Raw genomic sequence first — 14414 nt, 5'->3', positions numbered from 1 at the left:
TAAAGCAGGCACACTGGGTTCATTTTTCACAAGAGACATGGCCAGGCATCTTCCCTGCAGAACCTTTTTTTGCTGATGATTGCATAGGAAAATCACAGATCCCTTTTTTGTAGAGGTCTGGGCCAGACTTGAGACTGCAAAGCCATTGCTGTGGATCAGCACATCCTAGAGCACAACAGGCCTGGAGAGCTGCACTGATCAAAGGCTCAGCTCCAATGAAGCTTTAAAAACAGAACACTGAGCATTACAGTTCTGTTGACAGAACAGCAGACAAATCTGGTTAGGATCTCACTCTTCAAAGTCCAAAGGTATTAGAGACCTTCAATCTACATACTTAGAAGGACAGATGTATAAAGCAGCTTCTCTCTTGTGTTAATTACTCATAACCCGTTCTGTCTGTTCCCAGGAAAATTACTTTCAAAACAGGCCAAGTGCCAATTTTCCTGGTGGATGAACATTAAGAATCATGAAGTGAAGTTATGAAACATGCCACTAAAGGAGATTTCAGTCGCATGATCACACACAGGGATAGTAACTCAGAGACCAAGTGTGCACCAAACTATTAGCAAGCTATAGATACTGTGAGTAAATCTCAGTGGGACATGAGCCACTTCCTTGTTTCCATTTCCTACCACCGCAAGCCTCTCAGGGACGCAGGACCCACTACTGTGTGAATGGTTTAGCACCCTCAATCCAGTCTCTGCATCAGTGCACGAGGGCATCAGAAGAAAACAGATCTGAATACCCAGACAGTGATTGTCACGTCGTAAATAGTTAAGCCTTATGGTTAGTTAGAGCTTTGGTTTGCAAGAATTAAAGTCATGTAACGCTTCAGCAATCCTGCTGCTTGGGCAGATGATGCGCTGTTGCATCCATTAGGGATTAATGAAAGATATTGAAAAGTCCTTGTAGTGACAGTACTGAGGCAGACCAGCAGAAAATCCTGAAACAAACCTCAGCCTGCTCTGTGGATACAGGATGTGTTTGTGAACACAAGGAAAAGGACATTACTTGTGAGTTGAGATCCTTGTTGCTAATGAAGGAAGTCTCCAGTCCCCTCAGAAGGGAGGAGGTTTGGGGAGCATAACCTCATTTTTGTGTACATAGAACTGACAGAATCTGGATTGAGATCCTTCTGCTCGTACAGACAAATGGTTTGTAATTTCTCCCCCCTTTCATGAGTTCACATGCAGAGTGATTTTACAAGGCTCTCAAATGTTTTCTAGCTCTTTCACACATCCTACATTTTCCCATTCTGTAGCACCCACAGCTGTGATGCTGCTGGCCTGACCCGTACATGCACATGCAGGGTGTGCCTGGTTCACAGGCTGCTGTTGGCTCTGTACCGGGTGGTCCACTTCCCTGTCGGGGACATGCGTGGGAGCTGGTCAACCTCTTGTGGTTCTCATAGCCCTCTGGGAAGTCGCGAGTGGCAAAAGAGAAAAAGTTGCAGAGCTGTGTGGCTCTCAGAGATGGCTGTCGCAGGGTGGTGGCAGGAAAGGGACTTTTGGCATCTTCATGAAATCCTTAGATCCAAAGAGTCTGATAGGTCATTCTTGTGTAGAGAGCACCATTACTAGAGGTTTTAATTGCAGCATTTCAAATGTGCTCTTGTGTGCTCCTGAGCAACGTAAGACCTGTTTTCCCCTTCCGTTCTCAAGAGCCTTTTACAGAGACACAGCAGGAGCCCAGGCTGTCAGGAAGGTGATGGAGGTCTTGCAGTGGAGAATGAGCTCTAGGGCCTGGCTCTGGCTGTAAATCCAACCAGACAACTTCAGTTCCTGCCTCTGTGGATTGTAGATGGGAGCTTGGTGCCACCTGCAAATGGGATGAATCCACATGTGCTGAGTTAGTTTCTGTAGCAACTCTGGGTACCAGCCACATCTTCCCAGCCAGCCCAGAAGAGCCTGGGAGGCCATGCAAGTATTGAGAGGCATCTTTCTGCAGGAATATGAGTTCCAGAAGACGGTTCAGCTCTGATTCTGACTAGTTCTTTCCTTTGCAGTGTTCAAAATACTATTCGAGTCAATTTTTGGATGTGTTTGAAGCCCATCACATGGCCGTGGACTCAGTCAGATGGAATCCCTACCACTTGAAAGTCTTCATTTCCTGCAGTTCTGACTGGACAGTCAAAATCTGGGATCACACCATCAAGTAGGTCCTGCTGAGTCCTGGCATGGGGCATGGGGCGGGGGCCCAGCCTGACGTGCTAGCTGCACATTTTGACTCGACTCATACATCAGTCTCAGTCTCTCTGTTAGATGTTGATACTACTAATTGCTCACTTACCTCTATTTTTGGGCTGATGGCTCAGATTTGTACTGGCCAGCCTAGACGTATAACGTTTAGCATCAGCTCCCCCAGGAACTTGCCAGGGAATGCACTGCAGCACAGAGCCTGAGTGCTTTGCTTTGGACCTGGCTTTCTTCAGGCAGGACCTGCTGTGGCAGGGTTATTCTTCTGGAGCAACACTATAGAGAAATATCAGGGGCTGGCTTGTGGCCTGGGGGCACAGACACGTCCTAAGAACCAAAGGAGCAAAAAACCAAAAATTGGAACACTTGAAAATACATAATGAAGTTCAGAATTAGTTGTTGAAGAATGTCTGGTTTCAATCAGGAAATTGATTTTGTTGTGAATCAGTCAGAGTTGAATATTTCCTGTTGCAAATACTGCCCTAATATTCAGTGTTGTTGTTAGAAGTCCAAAGAGGGAAAATCACTTTTTTCCGTATGATTATTAAGCAGAGAGACTTTGTCTTGCTGTGTGTGTTGTGGGGAAGCTTTCAAAATGCTTTCACAAAGAAAGAAATGTACTGTCTTTCTTCTCTTCCCAGCAGGACCAATCCCAACCTATTTGAGTTGATGCTTAGCTTTTCTTTGCCTTTGACTCAGAGCCTGGCTTGTTTCTGGTGCAGAGAAATACCCCATCTCTCACTTCTGCAGCTGGCCTTGAACAGCACACGCTGCAGCATCAAAATGTTTATAGCTTGCTGTTTCACTTGCAGAGTGACATATGTATAAGTGAGTTCTTCTCTCTGGGTCTTTTTTTACAGGACTCCAATGTTTGTTTATGACCTGAGTTGTGCTGTAGCGGATGTTGCATGGTCCCCTTACTCCTCCACGGTCTTTGCTGCAGTCACCACTGATGGCAAGGTGAGAGGTTGGGAGCAACACTAATTTGAACTGAGAGAAAGCCAAGAGAGGCTAAGCATAGGGACAAGTCAGCTCAATCCTGGCCAAGCATGTTGGGAAGCTGCAGATCCCCCACCAGCAGGAATATGCACCGTGACAGGCTGGGTTGTCTGCAGCTTGCCTGAACTGGGTCATTTTGGACAGCAGGGTCATTTTGGTAGCCCAAGGCCCTAAAATTATTAATTCCTTTTTCTCTCAGTCTGGTTTCAGAGGACATGGAATTCATAAAGTAAGAGAGATGAGGGAACCTGGGCAGCAGCATTTCTGAGGATCAGCTGCACATCTCACTGCAGCCTTGACAAACCCATCAGAGTCATGTGGACCCTCTACTCTTAAGCGCAGATGCTTCTTGGTGGGCCAACCCCCCAGTCTCTAATATCAGCTAGCCAAACTTCTCTGCACTCCTATTTTGTTTCTTTCACTCCAAGGATGGAGGCACTTAGAGGACAAAGAGGAGAGTAGAGTTCAGGGCTGCTTTTTCCTGTGCTTTACTGCCCTTGGCATGCATATGCCTGGACATGAATTACTCAATCCTCGACACTACTCCTGCTTTCTTAAGGTAGTTGTTGTAAATGCATGACCATCCCTGCTTGCTCTTATATTGACCAGATCAGTGAAGGTCTGCAACACATGGCAGGAGAGAACTACTTAGCTTCTATATGAAATCGCCTGGGGAGGGAGGTACAAGGTGCTCTAGGCCAGAGCGCCACTAGTTCGAGCTGGCATATTGGTGTTGGCTCTGAACCTCTAAGGTATAGAGAAGCAATAGAATAAAGTGGCTATATACTTATAGTGATGTTAAAAATCAATTATAGTAATATGCCTGGGGTCAACCAGTCGAACTTTGTTCCAATTAAATAAAATGAGCGTTTTCGCGCTGTGTGAGGCTGTCTCCAAGAGTAATGATTTGGTAATGAAGTGCCTAGGCCAGTCTTAGTTAGATGATAGCAGTTATATTTTTTGCCCCTAGCCATCCATCCTAGCAGCTCAGATGGTTAATTTGTGCCTGGCAAGTAGCCAGGGCATGTAGCTATCTATCAACATTGGTTTTGTACTGTAAGTCCACATTGCTCTGTCACTATGGGCTGGATGTTTTTTCTGGTATAAATTGGAAAGTCTGTGCAGTTTGGCCAAATTACTCTAGCAAAAGATGGCTTTTGTATATCTCTATCATTGAATTGGTGCCTTGGCAACTTTATTGCAGTTTAACCTTTATCTTGTAGGCAAATATTCATTTCACTGGTTCAGGCTTTGAATTTGTCTCTCCCAAACTTCGCAATAGAAATCTCTCCCCTGAGTAACCTGGTCTACCAGGGAAGCTCAGGATGCCACAGCCTAGAGAAATTGGTGTTGATGCTTGCTTTTCACTTGCAGGCAGCATCAGGATCCACCCCTTTGTTCATAGATCTGTCTGTCCACATCTTCCCATACACCAAGTGACTACATGAATGAAATACGTGCAATGTTACTTATCCTCTGACTTAGTTTCTGCAAGTGAGGTCCTATGCACTCCTCAACCTGGGAAGAGTCCTGCTGATGTTCACAGCTTTGACTGAGAGCTGTGCTGAGTAGTGCAGAGAACTGTTGGTACCCCAGCTGTGTCCTGGTGCCTAGCTGTGGGGAAGAGGATGGAGGTGTCTGCAGGCAGTGATACACCCTAGACAGCATGAGCAGATGGAGAGCAAGCACTGGTTGTACTCGGATGGCTTATTCATGTGGTCAGGTTTCTGCAGTGGCAGCTTATCTCTAGGGAGGCATTGTGCTACTCACTTGGGTGACGTTATTTGTCAGTGCTTCACCTGTTGCAGAGAAGGTCTTATGGACTTGTCAAGAGTTTGTGCAATGGGGTCTTTCCACGCCACTCCTAGATTGTCCTAGTCACTGCTGTGGTTTGTCTCTAGTGTTGATGCTGCAGGTGATGTGACTCTGCAGCTATGGGCCTGGGGTTCGTATGGGGCTATGGGTAAGATAGAAGACTGTCTGACTTAGCAGCACTTGCACCCAGGGTGTGTCACCTTGGTTATCCTACCTTAGATCTAATTCGGTAAACCTAAATAGATCCTAATCTAGGTAGGATCTAATTCTGCTTTATGGTATTAATCCTGTACTCCAAGGACAGTGGCTATTATCAAGGAGCAGCCCACAACTGGGCTGCATAGGAGGAAAGGTCCGGGTAAGAGCTGCCTTTCCATTGCAGCAGACTGGCCAGTAGTGATGCTGATAGAAATCTGAAGCCTCTGTGTGATGCGGTAACCATGCTGGTTGCAGTAGGCTGTGTCTGAGACATGATTTAGTTTCTATTTTGAACAGAACCTTCTAGATATGCAGTGGAATAAATAGTTGTTTACAGCCTTTACATTCCTGGACATACTCCACTTTGTAGCAGAGTGCACTTCTTGGAAGTAACTCGGTGCCTCACAAAGGGAAGTCTCCATTAATGCTTGGAAAAAAGTCCTCATTAACAATGTACCAAAAACTACAGGACATGCAGCCAGAAAATAAAACATTAAAAGCCTCCTGTTCATAAACAGCCTCTAGCTTTGCATCCACACATAATTATGCCTGCTAAACTTGAAGGTTGCCTGGAGGTGGTTTTAACATAAGGCCCTACTTGCAGTCTTAAAGGGATGCTTGGCATATATTGGAAAACACATTTCCTAACTCGAGCTGATGCCATGTGTCCAAAATGTTTGTATCAGCCTTCTGACTCCGGATTGGGAAATGGGGGCATTTTTGAGTCTAAATATCTCTCAGTCCCCATGGATCCAGTAGATGGAGATTTAAGAGAAGCTGTGAATATCAGGGGAATTAGGATAAAATGTCTGTGTTGGCAACTGCGCATCTGCCTCGGAGAGCACCACCTCTTCATAAATAACCTAAGTGTGCGCATTCTGCTGCTGGGGCAGTGGGTAGTAACTGCTGCTATTGCTCTTTATTACATTCAGGGTAATATCCTTAGTCTCATGCTCTGCCTGATAGTTGTTTTAATTCCGAATGCACATCAATGATTTGTAATGAAAATGGAAATAAATAAAATTATCACAGTCATATGCACATTCATGCCAACAATCTGGGAAAAAAATCTCCCAATTCTATAACTAGGTACCTAAATAAATGGCCTGATTTTAAAAGGACTGGACAATCAGCTGCTCTTCTGGAAGCGAGTCTCCACTAGATGTGCTCGGAGTGGTTGCTATAGAGCGTTCAGCTTTGGTTTCAATCAATGTGCTAAGTCCACTGCAGTTATGCTCTGTGATTGTATTTCAGATGACACTTAACGTTCGTTGAAGACGCTGCAGTGGTTCCTAAAGCACACAGGTGGAGAGATCTGTTGTTTCTAAATATGAGTTCGGCAACTCATTTGGCTGGCAGCAGCTCTCTGGTCCCTCCAGGCCATCTCCTGCGGGGGCCTGGCGCAGACACTGATGTAATTAGCACTGAAATAAAATGAGGTTAGAGAACAACTAGTTTAGTTTAGGTTGTTAATGGTAAAAGCCTGATATGAACAAAAAGGCTAGCTGGGACGAGGGACCTGCTTTGGAAATAAAGAGAATGCTGGAAGTGGATTTGGAGGCCGGGACTCCTACAGTTAGGGTGCAGTAAATCTGGGGATGTTGGTCAGTTTGTTGTAAGCGCAGAGGGCAGAGAAACAGGGAGGGGTAGAATTCAGTCACTGTTTGGGAATTTGCTTTAAGCCCATCTCAAATTTATGCTTAAAGTAGAAAAAAAAATGAAACATGTGAAGGCAGGAATCACACCTGAAATTTCTTGGGCTTCTTTTGCATTAAGCAAATGGTGTTGGTAGTTGTGCTGTAAAGGGGCAATGCTGCAAACCACCATGTCTGGCTCACTCCAAGCATTTAGATGCTTTCTTTTACTGAAATCATTAATTGTTATTTATGTAAAAAAACCCAGAGATAACCAAAAGATGTGTCCCCAGATGGCTGTATCCCAGGATGTGAGCCACAGCTGCCCCATGCAACAGCTGTAATGACATGGTCAAGCTGGGGTTGTTTGGCCTGGAGAAGAAATCCAGCCTGCCAGTGCCTACAAGAGGTCATCAAGAAGTCAGAGCTGCATCTCGTTCCTGTGATTGAGGGGGAGGCTTAAGCAAATCAGTCAGTTTACCTTTAAATTCTTTGTTATTTTCCCGCTCAAGGGCAAGTACCATAGGGTCCTGTGGCAGCACAATCCCACAATCCCTTTGCCACTGTGGATGGTTTCGGAGGGTGAAAAACATATCTGCATATGACACTTCATCCCACTTTCCTCCTCTCCTTAAAAACACATTAGCTGTAAAACAGTATTGTAATCTACTGACCCATTAAGCGGCCACTTTGCCCCATCACCTAATTTGTAAAGCTGCCATCATTGATTACAATATTTAATGAGAGTTTTCTTGCTCTCTGCACCCCTGGTTCCACCAGGGGGGCTTTTCTTTAGAATTTCTTTTCCCTGCCTTCTTTCTGTTCTCTTATCTCCATCTCGCAAACCTTTTGGTTTTAAACTTTCAAATTGTCCTTTTATATTTTTTCTTCCTTTATCAAGCTTTCCCTTCCACAGACCAATGTCAGCACTGTCACCCCTCTTCTCTATCCCAATCCTTGATTCTTATCTCAGGCATACACTGGCTAAAAACCTTCTCACACACACTACAATAAGTCTCCTTGCAGAGATAATATTTAACTCACATTCCGGGAGGAGGGGGTTAACTCACATTCTGGGGGGCACTCACAGCTGCAATGTTGGGCTTTTCCCATTTTTTTTTTCTTTTCTCTCTCTTTTTTCTTTCTCTTCTATGCTAGGTATTTTAAAATTTAACCCTCTGCAGTCTTCCATTCCAAAGGTCCGAGGTAAATCTACCTGTTTGCCAGCTCAATGGACGTTTTAGATTGAAATAGGTGTGTTTCTAGGATTAACCAAGACAAGAAGGGGCTTCAAACCCCTGTAGTGAAACCAATTTGCAAGTCTTTCAAACGTTTTAAGAGCTTCATCCATCTCTGGCCCCCCCCCCGTCTGTGGAGGAATAACATCCCCCGCTCTGGGGTGGATAAGCTGTCCTCCTCAATTCCACTGGTACTCTATCATACATCAAACAATTCACAGAGTAGATTTATAACATAGAACATACAACATATAACAGTGATCTTTCGCTTCATTAATTTCCAGCTGTTTCCCTCACGGGAGAACAGAACTGCGGATCAGAACTCCACACTCGCTTTGTGCTTAGCACGCATCTCAATTGCACTACCACACACTCCCGCACAAGCGCTTGAACTTAAAATAGGCGCTAAATGCTGTTAAAATACACTTGGTACCGATACCGAGCACTTGCAACAGATGTATAAGATGGTAGCTATCACACCCAGTGCTCTTGCTATCCCAGCAAGGAGTACCCAGTTTACCATAGTATAGTTACCTCACCACATGCAGGACGACTTACAGGATCTTGATACTATACTCTTCCCAGTGCTGCTGCTATTCCAGCAGGGAGCACCCCCTTTGGGCCCACACCAACAATTCCCAGGGGCAAGCAGTGTAGTTATCTCCGTGTGCAAGATTTCCTCCTGACAACTTATAGGGTCCTGATAAGCTATACTACTCTTCACCTTCACGTGAGATGTCTCTACATGGCTTATCAGTTCTTCCCCTATTTCCTCTGCAGATATTCCCCCAGATCACATACCTGATCCACCCGCTGATGGGCTGTCTCTCTTCCCACAGTGATCGGGTAGGGATGGGAGATTCTCCGGAGAAATTGTCTGGGGCACACCTAGAACATCTCACTCCCAACCGGTCCTGCAGCTGGATAGAGATGGGGTCCCATCTGGGGTGCCAAATTTTTTTGCAGAATTAAACCCTATAACCCAAAATGAGTTATAAAGCAGGTATGTGTTTATTTTGCTGGTGGGCGCAAGGGAAATAAGCTCTGCCCAACACACACGCTGTATAGCTTAACAAACATCTACTTATAGTGTAAAGACATGCATAATTGTAAGCACCTACTACATATTCATAACCTTTCCCGCTTCGCATTATAATTAGTTCTGGAAGAATCTCTCTAGTCTTGCACCTGTGCAGTGCCTCCTGGTGGTTGCGGGCTGGGGTTTCAGGGATGAAGTCAGTAGTCTTCCTCAGGATGAACTTTTTTAACCTCGAACTGTGCACAGGCGCAGTCCACTTCTGGTTGCTTTCCAGCTTGAGACTGCTGATGTTGCATGGCAGCTTCTTCTTATCAGCAGAAGTTGCATACCAGCTCCTTCTTATCGGCTTTCAAGGTCTCTACTAACAGGCACTGTGAAATCAAACCCTTATATGGTGCGGTTTACAATAAACTCAGCTTCTTCTAAGTTGCTTCAAATTTTATAAGTTTATCTATCAGAGGCAAGCTCATTGCAGCAGTGCATGTGAAGGCAGAATGAAACAAAGCAGCAGAAATTAGTTGAAATAAGAGGTTTGGACTGGAAGTAAGGAAAAACTTTCACTGTGAAGGTGATCAAGTAATGGAACAGTTTGCCCGAAGAGGCTGTTCCATTTCTGTCCATGGAAGTTTTCAGGACCTGATTGGGTAGAGCCCTGAGCAACCACATCTGTCCTCGGAGCTGACCCCACTTTATGGGAGGTCATCTAAGGGAATTCTAGGGGTCTCTTTCAACCTGATTTATCTTCTAACCCTGTGACTGAAAAAGTGTCCTTGTTTGAGGAGGATCCCGGGGGTTTTGCAGTAGTCTTGGGAGCATGCGCTAAGTACAAGTCCATTTGCTGTCATGTGTTTGTGGTCTGTGTCCTTCATGATTAATGCAGCAAGAGCAAGGTGATGTAGCCATCTTTAGTAAGTATTGATAGCCTCAAGATAAATGCCATCCCAGTGTGCACTCTGCAGAAATGTATTCCCAGGCTTTTCCCCATTATTGAAGCTGTTGAACTTTCAAGATATGAAATACTCGGAACAACCCAAATCTTCAGGAAGTTAGCTTAATTGTGCTTCTGAGGAGGTGAATGTACCCTTCTGTGCTTATATAAACACATTTTACTGAAGTCTTTTGTATAAGAAGTCTTGAAGACCAGGTTCCTGTTGTATCTTGCCTACAGGACAGATACCAAAGATATGCCTGTTATCTTGATACTTATCCTTTCCCGGCTGGGAGATAAATGCTTGTTTTGCACTGGCATGTGTTTGTAGGGCAATTTGCAGAGACTTGCTGCCCATTTAGCATTGAGTGGCAGTGAAAGCCAATCTCTGTCTTTAAAGGTGTGAATGGTTTTGCAGCAAGAGGCTTGCTAAATCTTCCAGGTTTGCAAATATTTCCCTGGGTGTTTTGGACCTAGTGCAGCCTCTCTTTTTAGCACACAAAGCAGGGATACCAGCAGAACTCTTGGCATCGGTTGATGCTTTTTTCCCCAGGGGATTTAGGACTGTGAACCCCTCACAGCTATTAATGTCCCTGCTGCACCTGAGTTTCAACTCCTACCCTTCCGCAGTAGCCCGTGGGGTTTGTCCCATACGCGGGACCACTGCTAGCTCTGGAGGGCTGGGATGAGACATCTCCTGGCTTTCTGCACCATGGCCAGGGCAGCTGCTGGGGTATGAAAACACTGAGTCCAGAAAGACCTTTGAGTAGGCTGAAGCGGGCAGGGGCTTTCTTAAAATGGCTTTGAAATTGCATTCACAGCATAAGTGGTTGTTTTCCAGTAAAACTGTTCATTTTCTTGTGCCACAAAGCCTAAAAGGCTCTTTCTTATTCAATGTTGACTCTTTAAGATTGATGTGGACTGCTGGGCAGACTTAGGTTTGCTTTAAAACAAGGGCTGGTGGCATGTCAAAGCTCAGTGAGGTAGATGGGTCACTGGAATTAATGGTGTCTCCACTTTGTGCCATTCAGGCTGTCCTCACTTCTCCTCCACCAGCCACCAGACTCTGTGCACTGGCATTTCTCTCCCCTAGCAGCTTCTTCAGGGAATAAAGCTGACCTGGAAGGCTTTGGTTTGTCCCTGGAGTGTCTGATACGTGAAGTCTGTCCTCCTGCCGCTCCTATTCCATCATAGGGTGCTCTGGTGGGCTCCAAATGTGAAGACGTGCATCAGGCAGTTCGGGACACTACTGCTCACTTGCATATTGTAGCTACTAAGTCACAGGTGAGGCCACTTTATCAGCACAGAGGCTGGTTCCCGTGCAGAGTCAAACTGGTAAATTTAAAGCCCTTTCATCAGCAGCTTTGCAGAGATTGTTTCATACGGAGATGCTTGCAGGCCATTTTTTCATTGCTATAGCTATTACTTTTTCAGCTTATGACACACAGTATTTTGATGAAACCCACCTGCTCAGATTAACGAGTTCATTCAGCCACACAGGAACCAGGTTTGCCTTTTTCTGTTTGTATGGAGGATAGGAGTGAAGTAATGACTTGGGCAGCATCTCCAAAGATTTCGTTGATTCACATGTTATACTTAGCATGAAATCCTACTGGGGGCATAGAGCCCACCAGGAGAATCTGAGGGAATCTGGAAAGCTGCTCCTAGGTGCCTTTCTGATCTTCATTATTGTCTGTGCCTAAGAATGGCCCCTCACTTAGGTTTCAGTTTGCAAGTGGGGGCAATTGGCATTAGGGCTACTGAGACCCTCCAGCTGTCCGCCCCGTCCTGCTCTACAGATACCACAGCTCCTGAACCTTGGTGTTTACTGCTTGGCATTTTATAAAGACCTGAAATCTGTGCTGGTTTGTCTTAAATGCCAGTCTCCAAACTGTGATAGGTTGATACCTGCCCTGGTGGCAGAAAACAGTGACTGCTTCTCCCATCAGACCTAATGCTGCACTTGTATACCTTTGCCCATGCCCCAGCCTCCAGCACCAGCTCTCCACTGCAGGGCATAGCCAGGATCCTGCCAACAGGTGAAGAGATGAAGCTATGTCTACAAGGATATAGTTTCAGCCTGACGCTAGGGGCTGGGCTGTGGGTCACAGTAGGGAGAGGGCAGGGGGGCTGGCGCAGCTGGGATATATTCACATGGCACAGCCTTAAGAGGTTTAGCTCAGGGCACATAAAGAAATGGTCTTCCAGTTCTTCACCAGGTAGATGGGATGGCAGAGTAGGGAAGTGTCAGAGGACTGGAGGAAAGACTTTTCCTAGTACTCAGGAGCAGCCTAAGTATGCTGTCCAGAAATATCCTGGGACAATTATTAACTGGTCTGTTTTCAAGCACTAGTAGATCAAGGAACAGCCAGTCTAGTAAGGCTTTAGTATGGCCGTATCCCATAAAACTGATCTAATACTGTTCTTGAGAGTAGCAGTCCTTGTAGATCATAGGAAGGAGGTGTAATACATGTTTATCAATTGACCTGGAAGCATCCAAAGTGAGGTTGGATGGGGCCTCGAGCAGCCTGGTCTAGTGGGAAGTGTTCCTGCCCATGGCATGGTGTGTGGAAGTGCGTAATCTTTAAGATCCCTTCCAACCCAAACCATTCTATGGTTCTGTGACTTCAGGAACACTGTTGGCACAAGCCCATAAGCAAAATACAAGGCAGGTGAGAAGGTGGATGTGGCATGGTGGAAGTCATTCTCAGCAGAGTGGGCAGGGCAGCTAGGGATGCTTCAGGGACTAGGGCTGGGCTGAAACCCAGCAGTAATCAGGGGCGACTAAGCAGACTTAAAAATGCTTTGGTGCCAGAACTGAAATTGTAAATGAGCTTGACATCCTCAGCAGCAATTTGCAGTCAGTGAGAGGAAAGTCAATAAAGATGCAAACCAAATGTGCAATATGAAGTGAGCACTGATTGGGGAATCAGAAGGACCGTAAGGGAGGTTTGAGCTCGGGACTTGGCTGTACTGCCATGCACTTGCTAACACTGAGTGGAACCCTGGAAGAGTTGCCCCATAAGCACATCCAGTGCTCAAGCTGGACATTGGATGCTGGTCTCTAAGGAAGGGTCATCTCTGCTGCTGCAGAAGGGATTGCAGCATGAGGCGGAGGTACTGGCTGCTGTCATCATCCTAGCTATGAGTTCAGCACAGGTTAGTTTCTCTGTTTGACTTTCACCTTTCAGAAGTGATTTGGAAAGTAACATTAAATTTAGTACAAAAGTGAAGGGCAGAAGGAGGCTTTGTGATTCATTCCAAAACGTGTTGTTAATGTTAAAGAGAGGAGGGGGGAAAAAAGAGTTACAGGCAACATCAGAGAATCGTATTGCACAAAACTGAAGTGCAGCCAGCTCAGGGGCAGGATTCTATTTGTGCTATTTAGTACCAGATAACAGCATTCAGAAATGTGGAGGGCTAAGAACTGCTTAAAGGATGAGAGAAAGGCTGTGGATGTAGTGTACCTAAAGGCAGAGCCTTTGGCACACTTTTTCACAGTATTCTGCTTGAGAAACTGGCTGCCACTGACCTGGACAGGCTGGCTTAAAAACTGGCTGGATGGCTGGGCCCAAAGAGTGATGCTAAATGGAGTTAAATCCAGTTGGAGCCTGGTCACATTTGGTGTCCCCAGGGCTCAGTGCTGGGTCCGGTTCTGTCCAATGTCTAAATGACCTGGACAAAGTGATCGAGTATTTCCTGAGTAATTTCATGGATGACAGTAAGCTGGAAGGAAGTGTCGACATGCTTGAGGGTAGGGAGGCTCTTCAAAGGGATCTGGACAGCCTGGATTGATGGGCTGAGGCCAACGGGATGAGGTTCAACAAGGCCAAATGCAGAGTCCTGCACTGGGAGCACAACAACCCCATGCAGTGCTACAGGCTTGGGGAGGAGTGGCTGGAAAGCTGCCTGGAAGAGAAGGACCTGGGGGTGTTGGCTGACAGCCAGCTGAACATGAGCCAGCAGTGTGCCCAGGTGGCCAAGAGGGCCAACAGCATCGTGGCTTGTATCAGAAACAGCGTCGCTAGCAGGACCAGGGAAGTGATTGTGCCCCTGTACTGAGCACTGCTGAGGCTGCACCTCGAATCCTGTATTCAGTTTTGGGCGCTGACTACAGGAAAGACGTTGAGGTCCTGTAGTGTGTCCAGAGAAGGGCAACAAAGCTGGTGAAGGGGCTGGAGAACAAGTCTTACAAGGAGTGACTGAGGGAACTGGAGTTGTTTTGTCTGAAGAAAAGAAGGCTGAGGGGAGACCTTATCACTGTCTACAAGTCCCCGAGAGGAGGTTGCAGAGAGGTGGGTGTTGGTCTCTTCTCCCTGGCGACAGGTGGTATAACATGAGCGGAAATAGCCTCAAATTGCACCAGTG

The 14414-nt window shown here is 46.0% G+C and overlaps 1 protein-coding gene across 3 annotated transcripts in view; it reads left to right on the top strand.

Annotated features, from left to right (window-relative positions):
* Positions 1-14414, top strand: part of DNAI1 (dynein axonemal intermediate chain 1) — a 156075-nt gene that overhangs the window by 104278 nt on the left and 37383 nt on the right. For all 3 annotated transcript variants that reach the window (XM_054055264.1, XM_054055263.1, XM_054055262.1), the window contains 2 exons: positions 2006-2154; positions 3056-3155. In XM_054055264.1, the coding sequence (XP_053911239.1) occupies positions 2006-2154; positions 3056-3155 (249 nt within the window). The remainder of the gene's footprint in view (positions 1-2005; positions 2155-3055; positions 3156-14414) is intronic.

Source organism: Cuculus canorus, chromosome Z, assembly GCF_017976375.1.
Source record: "Cuculus canorus isolate bCucCan1 chromosome Z, bCucCan1.pri, whole genome shotgun sequence".
In the NCBI taxonomy this organism is placed as follows: domain Eukaryota; kingdom Metazoa; phylum Chordata; class Aves; order Cuculiformes; family Cuculidae; genus Cuculus; species Cuculus canorus.
Note: the sequence above shows the minus strand (reverse complement) of the source record. Positions and strands in the feature narration are given on the sequence as shown.